General features: G+C 47.7%; 7 protein-coding genes across 12 annotated transcripts; 6 read left to right on the forward strand and 1 right to left on the reverse strand.

Moving 5' to 3' along the window:
• Positions 1 to 836: 836 nt before the first annotated feature.
• LOC101785331 (BTB/POZ domain-containing protein At3g08570) lies at positions 837 to 5,259 on the forward strand. The gene is made up of 4 exons (XM_004978462.3): positions 837 to 1,258; positions 1,960 to 2,026; positions 2,627 to 3,772; positions 4,245 to 5,259. The coding sequence occupies exons 1-4, from the start codon at positions 1,173 to 1,175 to the stop codon at positions 4,815 to 4,817; spliced, it is 1,872 nt and encodes a 623-aa protein (XP_004978519.1). The 5' UTR covers positions 837 to 1,172; the 3' UTR covers positions 4,818 to 5,259.
• A 1,105-nt stretch (positions 5,260 to 6,364) lies between these two features.
• Positions 6,365 to 8,887, forward strand: LOC101785732 (root phototropism protein 2). The gene is made up of 3 exons (XM_004978463.4): positions 6,365 to 6,562; positions 6,677 to 6,746; positions 7,066 to 8,887. Exons 1-3 carry the CDS (start codon positions 6,411 to 6,413, stop codon positions 8,656 to 8,658), a joined length of 1,815 nt encoding a protein of 604 aa, XP_004978520.1. The 5' UTR covers positions 6,365 to 6,410; the 3' UTR covers positions 8,659 to 8,887.
• Positions 8,888 to 9,021: 134 nt separating this feature from the next.
• On the forward strand, positions 9,022 to 11,322 carry LOC111258225 (wiskott-Aldrich syndrome protein family member 1-like). The gene is made up of 3 exons (XM_022829168.1): positions 9,022 to 9,064; positions 9,420 to 9,877; positions 10,790 to 11,322. Exons 1-3 carry the CDS (start codon positions 9,022 to 9,024, stop codon positions 10,847 to 10,849), a joined length of 561 nt encoding a protein of 186 aa, XP_022684903.1. The 3' UTR covers positions 10,850 to 11,322.
• Positions 11,323 to 13,608: 2,286 nt separating this feature from the next.
• On the forward strand, positions 13,609 to 14,269 carry LOC101761847 (ethylene-responsive transcription factor ERF096-like). Its single transcript, XM_012848069.2, has one exon. The coding sequence runs from the start codon at positions 13,689 to 13,691 to the stop codon at positions 14,232 to 14,234; it is 546 nt and encodes a 181-aa protein (XP_012703523.1). The 5' UTR covers positions 13,609 to 13,688; the 3' UTR covers positions 14,235 to 14,269.
• Positions 14,270 to 14,752: 483 nt separating this feature from the next.
• Positions 14,753 to 15,210, forward strand: LOC106804448 (mannan endo-1,4-beta-mannosidase 8-like). Its single transcript, XM_014805606.2, has one exon. The coding sequence runs from the start codon at positions 14,779 to 14,781 to the stop codon at positions 15,208 to 15,210; it is 432 nt and encodes a 143-aa protein (XP_014661092.1). The 5' UTR covers positions 14,753 to 14,778.
• Positions 15,028 to 19,708, forward strand: LOC101786538 (mannan endo-1,4-beta-mannosidase 8). Of its 6 annotated transcripts, none has more exons than XM_022828892.1 (6): positions 15,028 to 15,169; positions 15,473 to 15,667; positions 15,852 to 15,974; positions 16,066 to 17,415; positions 19,141 to 19,317; positions 19,406 to 19,708. In XM_022828892.1, exons 2-4 carry the CDS (start codon positions 15,512 to 15,514, stop codon positions 16,279 to 16,281), a joined length of 495 nt encoding a protein of 164 aa, XP_022684627.1. In that variant the 5' UTR covers positions 15,028 to 15,169; positions 15,473 to 15,511; the 3' UTR covers positions 16,282 to 17,415; positions 19,141 to 19,317; positions 19,406 to 19,708. The 6 variants fall into 6 exon arrangements, with proteins under 6 accessions (XP_022684627.1, XP_022684629.1, XP_022684630.1 ...); XM_022828894.1 differs by having other exon boundaries at positions 19,141 to 19,244; positions 19,367 to 19,708; XM_022828895.1 differs by having other exon boundaries at positions 16,066 to 17,411; positions 19,141 to 19,244; positions 19,367 to 19,708.
• Positions 16,730 to 19,134, reverse strand: LOC101786138 (methylesterase 17). The gene is made up of 4 exons (XM_004978464.3): positions 18,374 to 19,134; positions 17,870 to 18,010; positions 17,294 to 17,422; positions 16,730 to 17,018 (listed from the first exon to the last, which is right to left on the reverse strand). The coding sequence occupies exons 1-4, from the start codon at positions 18,596 to 18,598 to the stop codon at positions 16,755 to 16,757; spliced, it is 759 nt and encodes a 252-aa protein (XP_004978521.1). The 5' UTR covers positions 18,599 to 19,134; the 3' UTR covers positions 16,730 to 16,754.
• Positions 19,709 to 25,988: the final 6,280 nt, after the last annotated feature.

A 25,988-nucleotide genomic window follows, 5' to 3' on the forward strand; every position in this document is an offset into this window, starting at 1 on the left:
CATTTCCTTTCTTTACCGACAGACAGCCAGCCTTCTACCCGACTCCATACTCCATAGTCCCTAGCTACTCTGTAGCACAATATACTACTACCACCGCTACTTTATTTGTTTTGCATGCTTTCGTGGATTTAGTGCCAGCTATGTTTATATTGTGGTGTTTGTTTCCATATTTGCACTTGTTATATGCGAGAAATGACCTGGTTTTCTCAAATCAAATAAAAATTGCAGAAGGACCGACCCGGTCCATACCGTATTCATTCAAAACTTGGACTTTGCGACTTTCTAACACACCACCCGACCTTATATTCGCTTGTGATTCGTGTCAAATATATATACTTTTATTTAACACTTTGAACCGATGGCACGACCGAGTGGAGTATTGGAGTAACCAAACCGTGAGCCTCATTGGTTCGATACCCAATCCGACCCTAATAATTACTTCCTTCATGTTTCATTTTTAGTTACAAGGTATACACCCATATCAAGATTCAAACTTTACAATCTTTTACCAATAATTTAACTATTAAAATTTTATTTTTATAATATAAACTTTATATGGTTGAATTCGTAATCAAATATACTCTACAATGATTATAAGTTTATAACCATAAATAATAGAATATGAGATAAATGAATAGTCAAAGTGTTATTTGGAAAACCGTGCCAAGTTATACATACCTTGTTAACATAGATGCAGGGAGTATAGAACAAGTATGCTACCATTAGTTGCCTCTTCCTAAAGTGTATGATTATTAGGAATCTCGGAGAATTTAAACAGTTTCTGCCGAACTACTGTGTTTACATAATTCACGCGAAGCAAGCAGCCACAAAAGATCAAGTCCCCTTTGAAGGCTTCAATGATGAAGCAGCCACAAGCTGACAGTGGAGTGGAGCAGGGGTTATTCCCTAGTCACCCAACTATTCCTCCGTCGAGTCACTTTTCTCTGTTCCTCCTCAGCTAATCCACCCACATCAAGACACAAGAATGCTCTGTCGTGTCGTCTCTCCTTGCTGCTTTCTTTTCTTTGAGAATTTGTTAATGCCACGCGCCGACGACCAGCCGACTATTCTTGCTCCTCGTCCTCTTCTCCTCCACATCGCTCACATTTCAGAGAGAAAGTGGGAGGGAGGGAGGGAGAGGAAGAGAAGGAAGAAGAATCGGCGGCAAAGCAATGGGGATGGGAAGCGACAACGCCGTGTTTCCCTTCGCTACCACCACGACGTCCCCGCGCTTCCGCAACCCCATCAGCCATAGGAGGTGAGGATTCCCATCTCCTGCTCCATTTTCCACTTTTTCCTTCCTGAGTTCAATCGGCTTTGCATATTTGGAGAAACAGATTGCAATGCCTTCATAGTCTTAGATCACCTCACCATTTGCGGCGGCGGCGGCTTTTCTTGTTTGAGATTTTTTATTTTCGCTGCGATGGCTCAAGTCTGTATTCCATTCTCAAGTCTCAACTGATTTGGACGCCGCCCTAGCGCCACCACCCACCAGTTTGTTTCTACGAACACGCCGCATTCAGCGGAACGCCGGAACGGAACTACGGGGAGGAGGCAAAATGCCATCTTCAGGGTTTTCGCAGCCAAGTGAAAGTTGAACCGGTTGAAGGTTTTGGAAGGACTCACAAAACTGCTACTCTGAAAATGCTTTTGCTCCTCGAACGGTCATCAGATGCACTCCTAATCTTTTGTGCTCCCTAGAAAGTCACAAGATTTAAGAAGTTTCTTGAGAAATTCATCAACAGTATTATGGTACAAGCAGAGTTCAAGTACTTGCAGCATTGACTGGAATGATTTGTTGTCATTAGTTGTTTCTTCAGCATTTGGTGTTCTCAGGAGTGTATAGCAAAGGCAAAGTGGTGTATTGTTGTTAAAAACTCTATGCTTCAAGTTTACCTATTGCCAATTCAAATACAGATCTTGCTGCCTGAAACTTTTGGAACATTGCCTGTTGTGCAGGATATTTTCAGATGTCGCAGAGGATGTAACGGTATCGGTGGATGGACAATCTTTCCTACTACACAAGGTTTTGTTTTAATAGCTTTTCTTCTTATTCATCGCCTTTATATACTGTTTCCTTTTTAATAGAACATTTATTTAATCTGTTTTTTCTTGTGAATCTAGTAACTTTAATTGTCAGCCTGTATAGCCTTGTTCGGTTGGGTGGTTGTATTTCTCTTCCCTAGCAATTGAATCCCAAGTTACACTTTTGGATAATAGATGTGCCAAACTTAATTCCAGATTGAACGGGCATGCCACTTCTCAGTAAATTGATGAAAGAACCAATGTGAGGTTTGAACTGAATGTTGGTTATCAATTAAGTACGTTAGAAATGTCTTGCCAAAAAAAAACAGAGTACATCAGAATTGGGTTTTCCTTGCAAATTTGGTAGTGATATAAGCAGAGTTCTTGTAGTGCTGTTAGTGGTTCATTCCAAGAATTTCATAAATGTAATTATTTGCAAAAAGAACAGGTTTGAAGTATGAGCTTTTCTCTAATGGCTGAAAAGTCTAACGCTTACATTAACTGAAGCAAAGTTTTATGCTTTTCATCATACTGAAGCCCCTGCATAGTCCATGTTGACTACTAGACTACATAAACTGAAGCCCCTGTACTTGTTTTGCAGTTTCCTTTAGTATCTCGGTGTGGACGAGTACGAAAACTGGTAGTAGACTCCAAGGATCCAGATCTCTTAAAGCTGGAGCTTGTAAATGTACCAGGGGGAGCTTTTGCATTCGAACTTGCTGCCAAGTTCTGTTATGGTAGCAATTTTGAAATAACCACAGCAAATGTGGCTCATCTCCGATGCGTTGCAGAGTACTTGGAAATGACAGAGGACTATCAACAGGAGAACCTCATTTTTAGGACAGAGACCTACTTAAACGAGATTGTGCTCAAGAACCTTGATAAATCCCTGGAAGTTCTTTGTAAATGTGATGGATTGGACCCGATAGTGGTGGAAGTTGGGCTTGTAGATAGGTGTGTTGATGCAATTGCGATGAATGCAAGCAAGGAGCAGCTGGTTTCAGGCTTGGCGCACTTGGAATGTAATGTGGGATCTGGAAAGTTGCATATGCACTCCCAGGATTGGTGGGTTGAAGACCTTTCTGCACTGAGAATCGACCACTATCGGCGTGTGATTGCTGCAATGAGGAGAAATGGGGTGAGGCCAGAGAGTATTGGCACCTCTATTACACACTATGCCCAGACATCGCTAAAGGGTGTTGAAAGACGCCATGTATGGGACTCAGGTCCCTTTGTCGGAGACGATCAAAGAATGATAGTCGAAACACTCATCGATCTGTTGGCAGCTGAAAATATTACGACGGTTACCTTGTCATTCTTGTTTGGCATGCTGAGGATGGCAATTGAAGTTGATGCAAGTCTAGATTGTAGAATCGAAGTCGAGAAAAGGATTGGTCTCCAGCTTGAGATGGCATCACTAGACGATCTCCTGATCCCCTCGACGCAAACAAGTGACTCAATGTTTGACGTTGATACTGTGCATCGCATATTGGTGAACTTCTTGCAAAGGATCGACGAAGATGATTCAGGAGAGTTGTCACCTTGTGGATATAATTCAGATGGACTGAAGTCTCCAAGTCACAGTTCAGTCTTGAAGGTTGGAAGACTAATGGATGGCTATCTAGCAGAGATAGCTCCAGATCCATATCTGAAGCTGCAGAAGTTCATGGCTCTTATTGAACTATTGCCGGATTACGCACGCATTGTTGATGATGGACTATATCGTGCCATCGACATATACCTGAAGGTAATAAAGGGCATTAGATTAGAAATGTCACATTTTTGTAGTTGTTTCAGGAAATGCAGAGGTTTGAATGCATATTTGATATGGCAGCGCTCCTGCCAACTTTTTGAGGAAAAAAAAAGAATGCATATTTGATTTTCCATATTGTGAGCAGACAGGTTTCCCATCTAAGTAAATACTACCATATATAGACAGCATTATTCACTCTTGATGAAAATGTATCTGCAACAAAATAGAATGAACTCTAGGTAATCACGGGACTTTGATCTCTGTCCGATTAACATTGCTGGATCAATCTTTAAGTTTAAAGGCAAATTGCATTAAAAAAACTACTGCCGTTGTCGTCAATGATGAAAAGTGCTATTTTTATACGACCAAAAAGAATAACTTTAGCTGATCACTAGAACATTGCTCTCTGAATGATTAAAACTTGCTTGGTCAATTTTTTTTATATCTGACCATATCCTCTGTTTAGGCACACCCGTCTCTGACGGATTCGGAGTGCAAGAAGCTGTGCAAGCTGATCGACTGCCAGAAGCTGTCGCAGGACGCGTCGAGCCACGCGGCGCAGAACGACCGTCTCCCGATCCAGATGGTGGTGCGCGTGCTCTACTTCGAGCAGCTCCGGTTGAAGTCGTCCTTCTCGGGCGGTGGCTCCGGCGGATGCGGCGACGGCGGCTTGTCGCAGCGGTTCATCTGCAGCAGTGGCGTGCCGAGCTCGTGCGTGTCCCCGCAGCGTGACAACTACGCGTCGCTGCGGCGGGAGAACCGGGAGCTGAAGCTGGAGATCTCGCGGATGAGGGTGCGGCTGACGGAGCTGGAGCGGGAGCAGGGGCTGATGAAGCAGCAGGGGATCCGCGGCGGGGACGGGCGGCCCGGGGAGCACGGCAGGGCGTTCCTGGCGTCGCTGTCGAGGGGGTTTGGGCGGATAACCATGTTCGGTGGGCCGGCGGCGGCGGAGAAGAGGAGGAAGAAGAGCTCCAGGAGCTCGCAGGGCTCGGAGGGGAAGAACCGGAGGCGGCAGAAGGCATCCTTCGCATACGATTGAAGAAGATTGGAATCAACCCTGGTAGTAGCAGATAGCAGTGGCGGGGGCAGTACATGCCTGCTGGTTTTCAGTTGAGCACTCGTAGTACGAAGAAAGGGCAGATCGAGATAAAGTTTAGGTGGTGAGCGAGATTTTAGCGGGAAATGCTGCAGGATCATGGCATGTAACATCACCTGTACGCATCTTCATACGAGTACTTGACTGTAATACTAGTAGTAGTAGTCTATAGGGGTATGCGTTTTCCCTTTGCCTGAATGCATGGCTAGGTACAGAATGAAGCACCTTCACTGGATTGCATGATTTTTGAGCTTTGCTCGGCATCTAGTGAAAGAAGAAAGCTCCAGCCAAAGCAATCAGTATCTGGTCCTATATTCCACTCTACTGCTGTTTGTATCTCGTGTGCTTGTATCCTATTGCATACTTGCATGTCGATATTTTGGTATGAGTCATGGCCTTGAAGGTGAAGGGTGAACACTAAGGTGCACTTGACCCGAAATATTGGTGTTTGCTATCCTTTTTTTTTCCCAAAAAGGAAGACGAACTGATCGAAAAGAGAACCCGAATCAGTATCTGATTGCGCTGCCTCCAGTAAAAGAACGAAGAAAGCTTCAGCAGCTGAAGCAATCAGTATCCGATCCACTACTGTGCGTGCAAATCATTTGCATCCCGAGATGCCGGTGGCTCCGACGTGGCGACCTCCCACTGGCGCAGCGTACGGAGCCCGGATTTTTGTGGGTCCGCAGCGTTATCGTCCGACGCGAGGGAAGAGTCTCCGGCGAGAGGTTTCGTCGGCGTAGGGCCGGAACGAAGCTGCGTCGCTTGTTTATTTGCGCGGCCGCCGCAGACTAATACGAAGCTTTGCTTGTACTCTTGCGCTGCCGAAAGCATGGAAGCTGTGGACGTGTTCAGTTGTTTTGGATGGATGAGATGACATTTTCTTCGAGAGTACTTGGCGTTGATGTTGACGTGTTCAGTTGTTCATGCAGCTGCAAGCCTGCAAAACAACAACAACAAAAACTGAGAATGGAAAACACAAGGTAGCGATCCTTTTATTAGTTTGTGTGATGAGGCTGCAGCTGCAGGTTAGTGCTGTAACTACAATGTTACATGATCACCTTTTCCCCCTTCCGAATCTGTGCATGGAAATCATTTGGGACCATGTATGTAATAACCAACTGGATAGCACTGTTTGCCTTAACTTTGGATGATGATGTTGCACCTAATAAGCAAACAGAAACAGCGTTCTTGAGAAACAACGTAACTTCCAGACGGCTCGTAGCCGCAGGATAAGGTGAGGAGATTTAGTGGTACTGTACGAGACACTGGGAATGCAGCCGTCAAGACGGAGGCCTGTCTGCTCATCTCGTCCAAGAATTGAGACATTGATGAACAAAACCAGGACGCCTGATTTTTAGCTGCCCATCGAGTCCACTAGTAGCTCGAATAAACACCAGCCATGCAAAATTCCTGGTAGGACCCAATGAGATCTTGGATCTTCTTCTTTCCCAAATCCATTACTGGTACTAAAATACGTAATATTGTAACCGAAAGAGAGAGCATGGAGCGGAATGGAATCTCTATATATGAGATGAGATGGATCCAAAAGAGACTGCCCCTGCTAGCTCCAGCGTGAGCTCTGCAGCTCATGCTCTGACCTGCTCTCTGTTCCTCTCATACAAGCCGCCGCCATCCAACAGCTGCTGCAGCAGAATCTCTGCTTCCGCCATGGACAGGATCACCCAGTGGTATGCATCGCAATCTCATAACTAACTCATGCAAGCTTGCTTCAATATATAATCCAGGCCAGGGTGAACGCGATCATGCTGATGCTTGTGATGTTGATGATGTGTTGTCTGCAGGGTTTCGTCCCAGGAGATCCCTGCCGACCTCACCATCCGCATCGCCGACTCCATCTTCGCTCTCCACAAGGTACTTACTACGCTGCTCTTCATATCACAAAATGAATTCCACCATTTCATGGCGGGAAACACATGAACCTCTGTAAATTTACAATTCATCTCAACAAAAAGAAAATTTTCAAACGTTTGAGCACGACACCTAGATGATCACGGTGATCAAACTCTGCTTTGAATTTTGATTATCGTGCTTCGTGCATAAAAGGAAAGGAGTTAGGCTGTTAGAGCCTTCTGCTTCGGATTTTGATCGACACAACAATACTATGTCTCAATGGAACACGATCAGGGACTAACGACTGACGTGAACGAGCTCTGCTTTTCTCTGCTCCCAGGCGGTGATGGTGCCCAGGTGCGGCTACATCCGCCGGGCCGTCGCGGCGGCCACCAAGGACCCCTCCGCCGCCGTCGAGCTCGACCTCTCCGCCCTCCCGGGTGGCGCCGACGCGTTCGAGAAGGCCGCGCGCTACTGCTACGGCGCCAACTTCGAGATCACCGCGCGCAACGCCGCCGCGCTCCGCTGCGCCGCGGCGTTCCTCGACATGCAGCACCCGGCCGACCTGGCCCGCCGCGTCGACGAGTTCATCGCGCAGGCCGGCCTCCGCGCGCTGCCGAGCGCGGTGACCGTGCTGCGCTCCTGCGAGGCGCTCCTCCCGGCGGCCGAGGAGCTCGGCGTCGTGCGGCGGGCCGCGGACGCCGTCGCGCTCAGGATCTGCAACGAGGCGCTGTTCCCGACCAGGTCGCCACCGGGGTGGTGGACCGCCGAGCTCGCCGCGCTCTCGCCGGCGTCCTTCCAGAAGGTCGTCACGGCGCTGCGCTGCCGCCACGCCGACCCCCAGGTGCTCGCCAGCGCGGCGAGCGCCTACGCCGAGCTCGCGCTGGCCGAGGTCCTCGCCGACCCCCGGGACAGGGAGGACCAGCGCGCGCTCCTCGAGTCCGTCGTGGACGTGCTCCCTTCCGCCGCCGACGCGCCCATCCCGGCCGCGTTCCTCTGCCGCCTCCTCCACACCGCGGTCACCACCGAGGCCTCCGCCAAGACGTGCCGCGACCTGGAGCTCCGCGTCGCGGCGGTGCTGGACCAGGCCACCGTGGGGGACCTGCTCGGCGTCGCGCTCGACGGCGCCGGGGAGCACGTCCGGAACACAGACACCGTGCGTCGCGTCATCGCCGCGTTTGTGGAGCGGCAGGGGGCGGCCTCGGAGGGCGGGCGGAGCCGGCGGGCGTCGCTGTCCGGCGGAGCGGAGCTCGATTCGGGCGCGGCGATGGAGAAGGTCGCCAAGACGGTGGATGAGCTGGCGGCGGAGATCGCGACGGAGGAGTCGCTGGCGATCTCCAAGTTCGTCGGTGTGGCCGGCGCGGTGCCCAAGGAGGCGCGGGCGTCGCACGACTGCCTGTACCGGGCCGTGGACATCTACCTGAAGACACACCCGGAGCTGGACGAGATCGAGAGGGAGAAGGTGTGCAGCGTCATGGACCCGCTCAAGCTCTCGTACCAGGCGCGCCTCCACGCGTCGCAGAACAAGCGGCTGCCGCTGCAGGCCGTGCTCAGCGCGCTCTACTACGACCAGCTCAAGCTCCGCAGTGCCGCCGGCGCCGGGGACGATGACACGCAGTCGGCCGCCGGGAAGGCCCGCGCGCAGGCGAGGGCGGACGCGTCGCTGGCGCGGGAGAACGAGGCGCTGCGGTCGGAGCTGGCGCGGATGCGGGCGTACTTGTCGGGGATGCAGCCCAGCAGGGGGAGCGGGTCGTCGCCGTCGCCGGCGGCGAAGAAAACGAGCTTCTTGGGGTCGGTGTCGCGGACGCTGAGCCGGCTGAACCCGTTCAAAGGCGGGTGGGCCAAGGACACGGCCAGCGTCGCCGATGGACGTGACGGCAGGAAAGAGATGCATGTTGTGAGGCCCAAGAGGAGGAGGTTCTCCATAAGCTAATCATCATCTGGTCATGTTGATTTAGGACTTAGGAGAGTGTGGTTTGTAGTTTCACTATTACGTTTGTTTTTTATTTAATGTTGTGCTATACTAGTACAAGTCTATACCATGTGTGCTTGCTTTAAGCAAAGCACAAAAATTGCATGTATATTGTATTAGAGTCATATAAGATCACATTTGTGAGTTTTTAGCCATTGATCTATCTCATCGAATTGTCATTGGAGAAGAAGACTAAGGACGGACCTGTATAGATTGTTGTATTTTATTTCAGATTTTACTTTTGTAATTTCACCATTCACTTTGGAAAAGGGAGAATCGGTCCAAGGTGGAAAAAAGTTCATGATGTTTTTTTTAAGGGACTTCATGGTGTTTTTGTTTGAGAGTAGGAGGTTCTTTTGTGTGGGCTGTAATTTGGCTGGGCTTCGAAGCTCAATTGCAGCTACGAGCCCAACCACCACAGTTCCGTTCCATATCATCAGCCCAAATTTTGCTAAAAAAAAAACAATCAGCCCAAGTGCCAACTGCCCCATCGTCCAACTACGGAACCCCATCGTCAACGGTACAAATTACCCGCGTGCCCGCGGACAAAAACCCGGTAGGACGAGGGTACAGATACGAGTGCAGGTTTGAGTTTGTGCCTGCGGGTAAAAAATTAGCGGGTATAAAAATACCGTACCCGTGCCCGTGAACCCGCCTGACATGTGGACCCTTATGTACAAGTATATAAAGGGTTCCACTAATCCACTCCTGGCCTCCCGCAGACCCGTGCCGCATCTTATCCTCCGCTCGACCTTGGCCACTCCCACCCCATGCCTTGCGCCCAGACGGCGCTGCCAGTTCCCCGCCGCCCGCCGTCGGCCATCTCTTCGCGCCGCCCGTCGTCCACCCTCACTCCCCGCCGACCGCCGGCCGCCCTCGTTCCCCGCTGCCACTGGTCCACCCGCCCACCTCCCCGCTGCCACCACTCCACCCGCCCACCTCCCCGCCGAGCTCAAAGTCCCGGTCATTGAGGTGCGCGCCGAGCGCCCCGAGCGCGAAGCCAAGGATCTGGTCGTCGAGCATCCTCCTGGCGCAGCTGTGCGTCCAAATCTCGCACTTGAGCACGTTGACCCTCCCGAGTCGAATGCAGAACGGCGGGAGGCGCTCGTCGAAGCGCGGGCTGGCGCTGCCCCTCGTCGTGACGCGCGTGGAGAGGGACGCGTCGTCGTCAGGCGACGAGGTGAGCGCGAACCTGGCGTACATGTCCTGGTTGGCATAGATGCAGATGTTGTGGATGCCACGCACATGGTGCACGTAGATGTCCAGCACGCAGGGCCTCCTCCTATTCGGTGACCTGGCTGCTGCTCCCCTCCTCTGCTCCACCGCCTTCGTCCAGCCGGTCGTACCAAGACCTCGCCGAATCCATCAAAGGAATCAATCGGATTCCTTGGCATCTTGGATGATGATCCTGGCCTAGTAATCCAGGACAAAATGAATGGATCGGATCAAAGTTCAAAGGATTGGATACTGGTTTGAGAAATTGTGAATCTGTGATCTGGCTGGCGGGTACAGGTGTGCCCACGGGTGACGGGCGCGGGTTCAAGTTCGTGCCCGTGACGGGTCGTGGGTGCGGGTGCGGGCATAGGGTTTGCCTCACGAGTGCGGGTTTGTAAACCCTTTACCCACGGGTAATGTGCCCGTTGCCATCTATAGTCCTGGACTTGCTTCTACCTCTGTCGCCGCCGCCGAGCCCCAGGTAACTACCTCGCCTCTTCCCTAGCCCCCATCTCCCTTCGTTCACTAAGTTGTCTCTGTGCGGTGTCTGAAATCGGAACGGCTCTGCTGTTTTAGTGGTCGGTGTCTCTTCAGCATATGCACTCAAAAATTTTCTTCCCGATTCCATTATATTATTTTTTTTCTTGTGCGCTTGTGATCTTTGAAGAAGATGTGTATGTGAGATTGATATATTGCATCAAAAGGCTATGAACTATCATTTATTAGAGCCATTATAGAGGGTTTAATTAAATGTTGGTTTGCTTTCACTCTATGCCCGTAAGGTGTTTGTTTCTATGCTTACTCGCCTGTCTCCTTGTTTTATTCATCATCTGATCATACCTTCTATTTTTTGGATGCTGAAAAAGAGGATCCTCAGACGCTTCCATGTGGAGGAGCTTGTGCTGTTGGTGCTTCTACTGTTCTGTGGAAGTGCTAGAAAGGGTAAAAGAAATCTTCATGCAGTGATGTGTTCCTATAGAAAAAAAAGCTATGACGGAAGCCAGATGTGTTTGGATATAAGTAGCTCGGAGCTGCATGAAAACAATGCCTGGCCCGTTGGTACCTGATACTTTTTTTTTATGTTCACGGTGTCACTTCAAACACCCCGTTGTAATGAAAGATGGTCTCTACGTTTGGTATGAGTGACTGATGGAGAAGTTTGAGGAGGATCCTTTGGTAATATGATCAATGGTTTGTTATGTAAAGCTTATGATCACTGTGGTTGTGTTTCTGTTTCATAATCCTGGTGATCTTATTCTGGTATGGGGTTGTGTGCTTAGAGCTCTGTGTTTAGTTTTCTGTAGGATAACCATATGTTGTAAAGTTGGCATGGATGCTCAAGAAGTCCAGTCAGAAGTGATCCTGGATAAAGTACAGAAACAAGTAAAGAAGGGTGAGGAATGTCGGTTATTTCTTATTTGTCCTTGGGAAGAATAGATCCGGTGGAATCCGAAGATTGGGTGCTTCTTTTCTGCTGGTGGTTGACTCTGTCAACTCGGGTGGAGATAAGATGAGATATGAAATGCATCTCTATTATTTATAAAAAAAATGCAACTCTGGTTTATCATTTGCTGCTAATAATAGCGTTTGACCTCACCTTGGTAAGCCATCCGGGACCCACTAGTCAATGAAAATCACGTGGAAGAGACGCAACTGCAGAAGGAATCAGCTCGAGTCATTGACCTATGGGTCAAATATCGAAATGGGCCCACGAATCCTTCCTACCCTTTGTAAAATATCGAAATAGGCCCACGAATCCTTCCTACCCTCTGTCTCCCTCTGTGTCCAACCAAACCAAAACCCTCCCAAAACCACCCACCCCCACTCTTCTTCCTTCCTTGTGGGTACTGGGGATCTATCCCCGATAGGCAAGGATGCTCGCGACCTGTTCAGTGTGTCTCTGTATGATCTTTCACGTGACTGTCTCTTCTTCACATATGATTACACCGACTGGTCTTGGAAGAAAACAACTACATCTTGTGGAGTGTATGACATGAAAGATGAGAAGGTCTATTCGCCCTTGCCTATTGTATCATGGAAGAGTGGAGATGTCCCAACAACCTAGCTTTTCTCACAGGGTACTCACGTTCACACTTTATTTTTCTTGCAGCCTTTAACAACATATTAAATGAAGTGCCTTGATATTTTTCTCAGCAAAATTGAATTAGTTCTTTTAGATTGTGAACAGTCGTACGTTCTTACTCAGGTGTTAAATGTTTGAGTAGATAAATAGAGTCTGAAATTATGTGAAGCACCAAAAGGATACACATGTGCAATTATATATAAGCAGGGTTTTGAATATCCTTATTTTGAAACTCAATGTGCTTATACATACAGAGATGCAATAAAACACATACATCATATTGAAATATGGAGCGTTTCTTCCATCAAAGCAAAAGGCCCATGCGAGATAACCTAATATTGATGGTTATTTGAGTGCTGCATTCTCATATTTCCACAATCTTGTGAAAAATGAAGTCACCCTTATTTTCTTGATGGCTGCATTCTCGTTATATGATATTGATATGTTGATGGAAACGTGTTTTCTTGAAATATCTTTAACCTTGGAGGATAAATCATCAATGCAACCTTAAGAAAAAAAATAACTTTAAACAATAGTATAACATGTGGTAATTGTTATGAAGAATTAAGCCTTATTGGCCATCAGAGGCACAAGCACCGTGTGATTTTGTTCTGTTTTGTGAAATGCAGGTAAGACAGATGAGTTGCAAGCAGCAGGGGAGCATCTGCAGGAAATTGTGGATGCTGAAAAAGAGGATCCTCAGATGCTTCCATGTTGAGGAGCTTGTGCTGCTAGTGCTTCTACTGCTCTGCGGAAGTGCTAGAAAGGGTAAAAGAAATCTCCATGTAGTGATGTGTTTCTAAAAAAAAAAGCTATGACGGAAGCCAGATGTGTTTGGATATCAGTAGCTCAGAGCTGCATGAAAACAATGCCTTGCCCGTTGGTACCTGATACTTTTTTTTTAGTTCACGGTGTCGCTTCAAACACCCCGTTGTAATGAAAGATGGTCTACGATTGGTATGAGTGACTGATGGTGAAGTTTGAGGAGGATCCTTTGGTAATATGATCACTGGTTTGTTATGTAAAGCTTATGATCACTGTGGTTGTGTTTCTGTTTCATAATCCTGGTGACTTTGTTCTAGTATGGGGTTGTGCGCTTAGAGCTCTGTGTTTAGTTTTTTTTGGATAAAAATATGTTGTAAAGTTGGTATGGATGCTCGAGAAGTCCAGTCAGAAATGATCGTGGACAAAGTATAGAAACAAGTAAAGAAAGGTGAGGAATGTCGGTTATTTCTTATTTATCCTTGGGAAGAATAGATCCGGTGGAATCCGAAAATTGGGTGCTTCTTTTCCGCTGGTGGTTGACTCTGTCAACTCGGCTCGGGTGGAGATAAGATGAGGTATAAAATGCATCTCTATTATTTAAAAAAAGATGCATCTCTAATTTATCGTTTACTGCAAATAATAGTGTTGGACCTCATCTTGGTAAACTAACCGAGACCTTACCAATCAGTGAAAATCACGTGGAAGAGACGCGGAGAGCAGCTGGACCGCAACAGCAGAAGAATTCAGCCCGAGTCTCTGACCTGTGGGTGAAATATCGGCCCACGATTCCTACCTACCCTCTGTCTCCCTCGACCAAACCAAAACCCTCCCAAAACCACCGACCCCCGCTCCTCCTCCGATTCCCTTCCCCTTCCTCCACTCCTCGTGATCCCGCCGGCGCCGTGCTCACCTCATACTCTAGTCGCCCATGGACAACGATCGGCCGGGTCAGGGGAGGGGTCGCCGCCGGTTCCGCGGCGTGCGCCAGCGCCCGTGGGGTAAGTACGCGGCGGAGATCCGCGACCCCACCCTGGGGAAACGCATCTGGCTCGGCACCTTCGACACCGCCGAGGAGGCCGCCGCCGTCTACGACGCCGCCGCGATCCGCCTCCGCGGCCGCCGGGCCGTCACCAACTTCCCTGCCTCCACATCCTCCTCCTCATCGTCGGTGGCCTCCTCCGCCGTCTCGCCCGCGCCGTCGCCGGCGGGCTCGACGACGATCCCTCCTATCCCTCCTCCGGCGCAATCATCCTCTCAGGCGGAGACCTCCTCGGCCTCTCCTCCGTCCACCCAATCGTCGTCGGTGGTCGATGCAGATGAGGAGGTGGCGGGGATGCGGTGGTTCGAGGACGAGCCCTTCGAATTGTTGGAGTTCTGCCTGCCGCCGGCGCCGACGGCGAGACAGTGGGAGTTCGGCGAGCTCGGCGATCTCGACGACCTATTCTCGCCGGAGCCGGAAATTTTTCGTCTTTAGTTTGGTTAGTCGATAGCTTTGCTACTTGAAATCGTGTCAACTGTCAAAAAAAATTATTTCGTTTTTGTTTTGGGGCGGTGGTGACTGGTGAGCCGAATCAATTTTGGTCACAATGTCATCTGACGAGTTGTGCCTTGCTATTATCCTGTCGTGCCTGTGAAATCCAGCGAAAGTTTAAGCCATGCGATGAAAAAAATTGCCTTTGCAACTGCAATCATGGATTGTTCACCAGATTATGCAACTACAATCAGTTCAGGTGGTGTCAATCGTATAGCTATGTCCCCATCTTCAGTTAATTCAGCATTCAGGTTACAGGTAGATGTGAATATGCGCACCAGCCCCGCCTGGATGAGGAGGGCTTGACGACGAAGCCATTACCGATAGGGGATGAGCCAGGGAAGCAGCAGCGGAGCGCCGCCGTCGCCGCCATGAACGCTTTTCCCTGGGGCGGTTGGGCCTCTGCCACTGTGTTGTTGGCCCCACCTGTCAACCTCCAAATAAACAGCCTCGAGAAGCCGATGAGGCGTTGACCATTGACCACACCATGGAAATGGAATCGCCGTGGAATCCGACGTGCCCTCGCCACGTGGCGCCACCGCTTCCAGCAACGCCGCGCGTGTCGCTCATCCGCTGCTGCATCCTCCTCGCCTCCTGCATCTCCGTCATGCCGCCGGACGACGCCGGGAATAGGGCGGTGGTGGAACGCCAAGGCCCGCACCTGCGGGCGTCGGGGCGGCCCTTCATTGTCCACGGCTTCAACACCTACTGGCTCATGTACTTCGCCGCCGACCCCGCCACGCGCCCCACGGTCACAGCCGCCCTCGCCGAGGCCGCCGGCGCGGGGCTCAACGTGTGCCGGACCTGGGCCTTCAACGACGGGGGATACCGCGCGCTGCAGCTGAAGCCCTTCTCCTACGACGAGGAGGGTCTTCCAGGTGAGCGCGGGCTCCTTGCGATGTTTACGGCACTTGTTTGATGAAATGCGTGACCGAGTGCCGTGTTTGTGACGGTGCTTTGTCACTTTATTTGGCAATCTTCTCATGCGCATGCTGTGCATTTGCATTTGATTTAGTTAATGGCCCTTGTCCAATTAGTATGCATGGCGTGGGGTTTTGTATTATGTTTTCTGTATCTATCAATCAAAGGTTTATTTCTATCCCCTTCAAAAAAAGGTTTATTTCTATGCAGTAGTAGTTACTAATAAGTGATAACTGACCTTAGAACTCCACTTCTGTCAGGCATTAGATTTTGTGATCAGTGAGGCAAGAAAGCATAAGATGAGGTTGATACTGTCGCTGTGTAATAACTGGAAAGATTACGGAGGTAAACGACAGTATGTAAGGTGGGGAAAGGAGGCTGGGCTGGATCTTACTTCCGATGACGACTTCTTCTCTGATTCCACGATTAAGAGCTACTTCAAAGCTTTTGCTAAGGTAAACTTTCTGCTCGCGTGGCTCAAAATTGAGAAGTGGGCCGTGTTATATTAATATCTTCAAGATTCGAGTTTTTAATAAAAGCTAATTTGCTACGGCAATTGTATATATTTTCTTGTGTTTTGTTTTCTCGCCTTCTGTCATGTCTTTACCGTGACAGTTACATTTTTCTTTCACTCCCTAGGCTGTTCTGACAAGAATAAATACAATTACAAATGAGGTCTACAAGTATGATCCTACAATTCTTGCTTGGGAGCTGATTAATGAGCCACGATGCCATTCAGATCCATCGGGCGACACATTGCAGGTCCTTACTTTAGTTCTACTAGTTTGGTATTGTTTTTTCTCCTTTTAATTCTTTATACTGCACATGTTTTAACACTTGGCGTTTCTCATAGGCATGGATAGAAGAGATGGCGTCTTATGTGAAGTCTATAGACCCTGTGCACCTTTTGGAGATTGGTGTTGAAGGGTTTTATGGTCCGTCCACTCCAGAACTTTTGCATGTGAACCCAGATGCTTATTCTGGAACTGTTGGAACAGACTTTATCAGGAACCATCGTGCACTGGGAATCAATTTGGCTTCTGTTCATATTTATTCTGACACTTGGTAAGTCATCTGGTTCAGTCCAATGTGAATATGGCCACTTCATGAAATGAGATTGATTATCATGACCAAGATCCTTTTCCCAGTCCAATGTCAGAATGCTTCCTTACAGGTATGTAAAAATTCATAAAACCGTATGTTCTTCATGGCAGCAAGAATTCATAAAAGACCCCCTCTGTTAGATTAACACAGACCAGCCAAAATTATATAGATCTCAATCCTCTGCGATTAAAACCGCGTCTAAGTTGGCATTTGTATTTTTGCTTTTTTTTTTATCTTAATGGCATGTGAGCATGTCTAAAATGGAACTAGACCATGTTTTACTTGCAACCTTAAACCATTTATTATGTACATGGACCTTGAATATTTACTGAGAAACATGTTTCACAAATGTGAGATCCTAAATCTACTGATTATTATGTGTTGATAATGTTACAAGAATTCAGGAAGGCCTAGTCTGTAGCTTTCTGCATATTTGCATCAGAGTGATTTGACTATTAAATTAAAGAGTTGTTCTGGTGCAGAGAAGAAGGGACTGTGATCTGTATCTATGACTAAAACTTCACTGGGTGGCCACTTCTTGATCATGGAATCTTGCTGTTCAGGGTCCAGCATATGGTCACGCTCTGTCTTTATGAAAATCCGTTTGACTCGATTTAATCTCTCATCATCTCCTTCAAAGCTTGCACTACTAATAGCTGTTGCAGGCCACGGTCGCATCAGCATTGAAGCAAGGACTGATTCCTACCAAATAAAATAATATGTATAAGTAAATTTTACATCTGTATTCACCTCTTCATTGGAGCAGATGTCTGGTTTGTCAGGAAATGGTTGCTCAAGAAATATGAACGAGAAATCATGAACAATATCCGTTTAGAAGTTGGATTATTGTAATACTGCATTTAGATTTTGGTGAAATAATCAGTAGTTTAGTAAAGGAGGGGTTTTGATGAGCAGACGCCCAGAAATGTTGACTTTTTCTCGCAAGGCACATTTCATACAATATACATGTATAATACCTCTTCAGGGCTTTGCTGGGATAGTCGATCACGCTGGAATTCTGGTCTCAAGGCAACGGTTATTGGAGGATCATCTGCTGCTGCACCAAATGTCAATTCAATCTCGTTCTCAGGCAAAGTTGGTAATCCCTGTTACATGTTAATGGCAAAGAATATATTAGTTACACATAGTATTATAACAGAAAATTAAATATAGTAAATTCAACACGTATTATGGTAAGTTCATATAGCTGTTCCAGATTTCTTTCAAAATTTCATGTACTTTCTGTTTAATATCTATCATGCAAATGTTTTTGCTGAGAATAAGTCAGCTTTTTTAGGAAATATTGGGTGCCTTGTTTACAGTGTTCACCTTATTTACCCTGTCTTTTATCTTGCACAGTTTAGCTATTGCAATTTCGTGATGCTCATATGAGTTATTACATTTCTTATTTTAAAAAAAACCTTAATGTTTGTGTTCTTCATGTTGTTCTATATGTATGTTTATTTGCTGTATAGTTTACGGGTTATATAATCATCAGTTGCCAGGGGATCTATGCTTTAAGAAGAGAACAAAGTGAATATCCAAAACATTACATCTTTCTTATCTTCATCAGTTTGAAAACCAAATGGTAGCATTGTAGCTGCCACAAAAAATGCTTGACTGATCCTGTCAACGAATTCATGCAATGCATGAATTACACTCAGCCCTCCAGCACCGTGTCCGACTAGAATCACCTGGAATAAGATTGAAATGAGTTAGCATGCTACTCTAATTCTATTCTTCACAATTTGAACATTAGTCGTAAAAAGCTCCTTAACTACCTTAAGCATTTTTGCTGGAGCAACTATAGTTTCTGACATGTATTCATATTGTACAGCAAGTGTGTAATTTCGTCAGGTATAATTCTAGATACAACAAGGATCAATACTTAAGTGCACTTAAGATTTAGCTGAAACCAGCTCCACCTGCTTTCATGTAATCTGATCTGATGCCTTTTATTCAAAATAGCACAAATCATTTGAGCTTTTGATATGCCAAGATATTACTCGATAATTTAACATAAGTTTCCTAGCAAAAAGGAATAACAATGCACATACCTTCTCCCCCTCTGGCAAGATTGAGATGAGGTCTATGAGCGGCTTGTCATATTGCTTGAACGACCGGACTGTGTTGGGATCGGTAGGATCAACGCCACCTCCAGCAAGGTCAATGCATGTGACGCGGTAGCCGGAGCCCTCAAGGAGCCACCGCAGCTTGAACCAGCACCAGGCTCCATGACCTTCACCGTGAACAAGCACAAAATGTTCCTTTGCCATGCCCATTAGTCTGGCCTTTTCCTATCAATCTAAGTTTTCTACCATGGATATTAACTATATGATGGACATGCAGCAGGGTGACTGCATTTGCATGGCCAATTCCAAATGTCAAACCAAGCAGGCATCCAGTGAGTTCTATTCTAAATAGAGGGGTCTTAAGCGGTGTCTACGATTTTGGCATGCAAAATAGCCTAATATGGTAGATGATGGTGGATGAATTGTGTGGACCAGCTAGTTTTTCTCCTTGCATTGCGTTGTGTGTGACTTATTGGTGTTTGGCCTTTCTGGCCTGATCAATTTTTTTCCTCCTTGTTATCTTTCTGTACTCCAGTTTCTCGTTGCATATTGAAGGCTCAAATGTAGTTCATGCTTCATCACAAAAACCTTGTACTGTATACAGATGACAAAGACATGCACTTATTCCTTTTCAATGTATACATATATTTATCTAATTTGTCTTTAAAATTATGTTTTGTGGTGGACAACTGACAAAAAGTCTGTTGATATATGACAACTCAAATTGGCGTATAACATAACTTAATGAACAGGTCAAGCCTCCACTGGGATTGCGGATACGGTTCACCACCACCGGTCACAGTGACTCGAGGATCAGCTCCAAAAGACGCTCTGGTGCAGAGAAGAAAGGACTGTGGTCAGTGTCCATGACCATCACCTTTCTTGGTGGCCAACGACGAATCATGGCCTCCTGCTGCTCCAGCTTCAACGTACGGTCATTTGCCTTTTTTATGTACACGCGATGGTCTGCGTTTACAGGGCTCTCGACATCATCATCGACGCAACCAAACTTTGCAGTGCTAAGCACGGCTGGAAATGGGCGCAGCAGAATGGAAGCAAGTGTGGAGTCCTGCACAGATGTTAACAATGAAGGAGCTGGAGAATTGTGCGCTGGTACTCCTTTCTTAGTGCCATGCTTGTAGGTGGATGATCTTCTCCCAGACCAAAGTTGAGGTCATACACATCCCCAAACTCTGAAAAATCAGGTACTCCCTGTTTATTTTCAGTCAAATATTAGGACATGCTACCGTTTGCTCGCAGACATAAGAGGGATATTTAAACAAAGTTGTTGTTAGAAAGCATCTGGGGAATTTTGAATCACATCTTTGGTGTCTTGTTCTGTCTGGAAGCCAAACGGGAGCGTGGCTGCTGCTATGAAGATGGCTTGCTTGATCTTGTCTGTGAACAAATGCATCGCATGGGTCACGCTTAGTCCTCCTGCGCTGTTGTGTCCTACTTAGATTACCTGAAAACAACGGTGGCATTAGAGGCATATGTATATCTACGTTACCAGTCGGTAACAAAAATGATTTCCCTACGTTACTTGCAAAATTAATTACATCAATTTATTTCCTCAGCAAGACAGTAGTGTCAATTGAAGTATTGCGTGAAGATGTTGTGTCGACTCTAGTGCTTAGTGGTGAATTTTATCTGCTGCATTTTTCTTCCTTTCTTTTAACCCGGCCTGTTGCACGTGGGACCATTGGTGTATGTCTTAAAACAAAATCCATATCCTTGCATTGACGGGCGGCTGGCGGTCCCAAGACGTCGGCCAGGCCTCCATTTTCTCTCAAATTTCTCACTTGCCTCGGGTTTCAGCCAAGAAAAGTAGACTCGGACATGATGATGATGATGGTGTCAACAAAACAAAGGAATGGCAATCCCCTTTGATGAAATTAATTCCAAAGGAAAAACTCCAATCCAATCAGAACAGGCCTAAATGATGGGAAAAAAATTAGGGGAGGACCGTCCGCAAATTCATCGCTGTGCGGTCCCATCTCGATTTCGTTCGCTGGCGGATCGACGCCTCCGCACGCGCCTCGCTCGCTCGGCTCCTCTCCATCCTCTGGTTCCGCAGGGGCTAGCTCGCTCGCACGGCTCGCTCGCTCCTCTGGTTCCGCGCCTGCTCGATCGCTAGCTCGCCCGACTCGCTTGTTTGTCTCATTCTCGCAAGCGCACCGCCCAGTTGCTAGATCTCGCAACCGTCCTCCTCCTCCGTCCACCGCCGGCCACCCCCGCTGCCCTCGAGCCCGGCGGCCGCCCCCACCACCATCTTCCTCGTCCGCCGGCGCGTCTTCCTCCGTCGTCCTCCGTCATCCGCCGCCATCTTCCTCCTTCGTCCGTGTGACATCCTGGCCCAAGGCTTAATAGGATTGATAGAATACTCATACCAACAAGTTGTAACTTCTTTTCCGGAAGCTCATCCTCAAAGAACTCCGGGGTTAAGTGTGCTTGGCCCAGAGCAATTTCGGGATGGGTGACCGACCGGGAAAGTTCTTCCCGGGTGCGCACGAGTGAGGACAAAGTGCGCAGAAAAGACTTGTGTTGGTCTGTGAGGGAATTCTTGATATCCTAGAGAGCTGCCATGTGTAAGCGGGCCCGACCCCCGGGGGGGACGCCACAGTTGGTATCAGAGCTGACTCTCGCGGTTTCACGGGCGCGTGCAGTCGCAGTTGCGCAGGCATAGTGTGCATGGCTGGTGTGGGCCTAGAGTGGTCACACAACATGGCACATGCGCTGGCACTGGACACACGTACGTGGCCAAGAGGGGACGTTCTGGCTTGGGGTTGACTGACGGGGCCATTGGTCTTCTAAGGTGTGTAAGCGGGCCCGACCCCGGGGGGGGGGGGGCGGGACGCCACAGTTGGTATCAGAGCTGACTCTCGCGGTTTCACGGGCGCGTGCAGTCGCAGTTGCGCAGGCATGATGTGCATGGCTGGTGTGGGCCCAGAGTGGTCACACAGCATAGCACATGCGCTGGCACTGGACATATGGACGTGGCCAAGAGAGGACGTTCCTGGCTTGGGGTTGACCGACGAGGGCGTTGGTCTTCTTAGGGGGTGCGTATGTGACATCCTGGCCCAAGGCTTAATAGGATTGATAGAATACTCATACCAACAAGTTGTAACTTCTTTTCCGGAAGCTCATCCTCAAAGAACTCCGGGGTTAAGCGTGCTTGGCCCAGAGCAATTTTGGGATGGGTGACCGACCGGGAAAGTTCTTCCTGGTGCGCACGAGTGAGGACAAAGTGCGCAGAAAAGACTTGTGTTGGTCTGTGAGGGAATTCTTGATATCCTAGAGAGCTGCCATGTGTAAGCGGGCCCGACCCCGGGGGGGACGCCACAGTCCGCCGCCGACCGCCCCCGCCGCCCTCGAGCAAACGAAGGCAACACTAACCCATTCAGATCTCAGTTCACAATACTAGAAGAGCACTATGCTGTTTCAGGAGAAAGAAATATAAACAGTATGCTTTCTTGATTTTTGATTGTACGAATGAGAATGCTATTTTGCATCTCTCCGTCTAATCCCAAAACAACAAATTTATTAGATAATCTTGAACTAGTTCATGGGCCAGAAAATTTCTTCAGGTATCATGTAACACACTCTAATGTTATCGTCGGAGTAGTTCTGTGCAATCTAGCATATATATATGGTCATAAATCAGTGGAGGTCGAGGTCATGTAGCACGGTCAAACACACACGTAAAAACTCATCGTGATCAAAGAATGTGAAAAAAATATGTACCTGCGTTGGCTGCATTCCGTTGTGTGCTAGGGCAGGCATAGACAACACCATAGGCGACAAGTCGAGAACGTTGTCCTTCTTCTGGCTTCCTACCGCCATTGCAGCTGCGATATGTGGGGAGGCTTCTCTTGCTGTGGAGTTCAAACTGCTATCCTCCTGGCCTCCTTCTCCCATGACAGCTGCTACGGTTGCGATGTTCGTCGAAGATTTCTATGGCGGTTGTCCTTCTTTGCCACGGTCTAAGATCGCACAAAGATTGCTTCTCCTGAACTTGGATACGACGCTGGAAACGGTGGCAGCGTCGGCGGCACGCAAGGGATGCGGTGGCGGACAACGAACGGATCCTCACGTGGAGACGAGAGATAGGGCGGTTCTCATCTAGCGGACGATAGTTTCTGTTTTTGCGCTGGTTTCTGTTTCCATCTGATTTTGATGACGAGCCGAGCGAGCTGTCCAGCTATCGAACCACGCGACCGAGCTGAGCCGAGCGAGGCGTGCGCGGAGGAGCCGAGAGAGAGGAGCTGAGCGAGCGAGGCACGCGCGGAGGCGTCGATCCGCCAGCGCAACGAATTAAGAGATGATGCTCTGCATCAAGGTTGTTAAAATCGGGTACAATCCGGCCCAATAAACATAAAAAACAAAGAAATAAATGACCTGCTGACTAGAATTAGCTATAGCCATGTCGTTAAGTCGTGAAGTTATATACGATATAGTAGAATAAGATTTCAAGGAGCATGCTCTACATACTACGTATGAATATGATACTATGATACGGCAGATGAGATGGCCATCTACCTTGTGGGCGCCACGAACTGGAGGAGCGGCGCGTCGTACTCATCAGCATACCATTCTTTCATTTCCCGTGCAACTTAATAAATAAAGTTGATACCAAAATAATTCTTCTTAAAAGCGGATGACGATGTGTACTCATCAGGGCCAACAGCCCTGCAGCTTCTATCATATCATATGCAGTGAAGAGACAAATTAAACTTAGGCTAGGTATAGAGATGATGGATCATGCATGGTTCATGGATGGATACCCGGGCCAGCCAGCGTTATATTCGATCTCCGCCGGAGACGACGACGACCAAAATAAAAGGCTGTGTACTCTTGCACATCCAGCTAACCAAAGTATCATACGTCATGGTGCTGGCGTCACTAGTGTGCACGTAATTGCTGGACACCTGGACCGCATGTGTGCCAAGGCTTCCGACTCACGTATGAGCCATGACACGGCACCTAAGGGAGACAGGACACTAGTCATGACTCACCAGGAGGTGCACAACCTATCTCTGCTCCTTCCCGGACCCGGAGAGGTAAAGCCTCCATTTTGGTGCTCCCCTGACGCTTACTACTGCACACTAGCTGTTTGTGTGTCTGCCATCTTTGCCGTGCTCTTAATCAACCATGCATAGATTTTAGTCACATGAAATCTAGGAGGGGTGTGATGAAGCTAGCTACTGTAGTGATATTGCATATATACCATGATCGTGAATACATTTCGACGTTGCTAGCACCCGGACGTCCGATGGAAAATTTTCAATCGGACGCTCCGATGAAACATTAAAAAATTACGTAGTTCCTGCAACATCAACGGTTAATGTTTGCAACATGAAAAATAATGTGTAAAAATGACTACGTCATTCTACTCTGGGATAGAAAATTCACACCGTAACATGAACACTACATTTCATGCAACATTTACTGCAAAACATGTAGAAACAATAGTTGCAACATCGAGACGATGCGTGTCAGAAGGTTTGATTTTTTTGAAGATTAAGGTGTCATTTCGTTGTCGTATCGAGACCACAAATGCGCTCTGCTCCTCTTGTACGAAGATGCACCAATAATCTTTCGACAGTGACACCAGCTGCTAGCTGCTAGTGGATGCCTGATGCTGCACCTTCGATTTATGCACCAATAATCGTTCTTGCAAGATAACACATGCATTCCCAATTGGCAAGAACTGCCACTCTCTTGTTATTAGTACATAAGTAACGGGCCCTTGATGGACCTGCAGGAATGCTGGAAGGCGATGCAATTAGGCCCGGGTCAAAAAAAATGGTCAAAGAGAGGTGGAGCCCAAGCATATTAATTTGGGAAACCCCACCCCATTGGACGGACATTTGGACGTGACGGCCCCGTCATCATCGATGGGTACGTACGGTGGTCTGACATCACCCCGTGACGTCACTCTGTTGCCGTGTGCCGCTTACATACGTACGTGCATGCTACCACCTGGCGCCTAGCAATGCAAACAGGTTGCAGATTTCAGACCGGATCAGCACTCGTTCACGAGGCTACCCACAGCACCAAGCAGAGCACTAGTCAGTAGTCACATCATGCTATGCATCCATCTGATCTCACTATCGACACTGATCTAAGAAGATCCACCCTATCCAAAATATATATTACTCCCTGGAAATTCTAGGCGGCACATATTATCTTGTCATATGCTAGTATTTGTACGCTCCCATGCATGCGTCCATTCATGCATTTCGTCGGTCCACCATGTACGCATACGTATATATGCTTGTTTTTCTACCAATTAACGATCTACACATGCTGCATGTAACCCACCATGACGTGTATCATTCCCTCTGTCCTGTCCTAAATAATATTACATGTCGTTTTGAGTTTTGTAGGTTCGTACTTTTCATTATATATCTAGGCGTAATATATATTTAGGTGCATAGTAAAATTTAAGAATCTAAAAAAGCTAAAATAATCTATAATTCAGGATGGAGGGAGTTTGTCTACATATATTCCAGTCACATGTGCATGATATCGATCGGTATAAAAGTATCTTACAGTGATTGTTAATCAATATTTCTTTTGACCGGTCGGCCTTACATTATTATTTACTTATTTTTGTCTGAGAAATAAGGACATTAGTGTTCTTGTTCATTGTGTGTTGCCCATCTTTAACGTACTACCGCTACCACAACCTTACTGCCAATAGTACGCATGCACACCTGCCTGCCAAATTAAACTTATTATTGATCTTCCTCTTGAGTCTTGAGTAGTCTTTCTTAGGCACATGCATGTCCATCCGGCGTGGCGCCAGGGAGGAGGTGTATAGTAATTAGGGGATGCCAATACACCCCCAAAAAATGAAAATACAGTGAATATGTTCAATTTTTCAACATATATGTACCCCCAATGATCAAACTCTATATACCCACAAGGCAAATGCACCTCCCTCCAATTTACTCTAGGTTCGCCACTGGTGCCCAGCCATGTAGTGACGAAGGAAACTTGCTTCATTTTTTCAAAATTTGTCTCCCATTACCTAAACATAGTGCCGACTGACCCCACACAAACCCATATGCCTCTCACTATATCACAATCTTGAGGTAGCCCAAGTAATGGATTCCATCAAAGAAAAAATCTACATAACCCCCAACATATTAAGGGTCGACCACATCACCCCCTCAACTACAAAACAGAATGTTTAACCCCCGAACTACGCAAAACCACTTAAACAACCCCTGAGGTGGTTTTTGCCACACTAGCACGCTGAGGTGGATTGAAATAATGACATAGACTGGCTGATATGTGGACCCCACTTGTAAGTGATACAACAACCGATCCCCATGAATTCTAAACTCTTTTTATTTCTGTACAGCCCACATGACTCACCAACTCTGAGAAAAATCACGGCTGGCCCCTTTTGTTCTATCCTCCGACGACGCACACCGGCGGTTGGCCACTCAATTCTTCTCCGCCATGAGCGACAAGTGCAGGTCCCTCATTCTGTAGTTCTCCACCTCCACCAACACCCGCACGCACGCCTCCCTAGAGACCCGAGGCTGCTGTGCACTTCGACCATGTGCCGGTCATCAGCCTCAATCTG

Source organism: Setaria italica, chromosome VIII (genome assembly GCF_000263155.2).
Source record: "Setaria italica strain Yugu1 chromosome VIII, Setaria_italica_v2.0, whole genome shotgun sequence".
NCBI classification, from domain to species: domain Eukaryota; kingdom Viridiplantae; phylum Streptophyta; class Magnoliopsida; order Poales; family Poaceae; genus Setaria; species Setaria italica.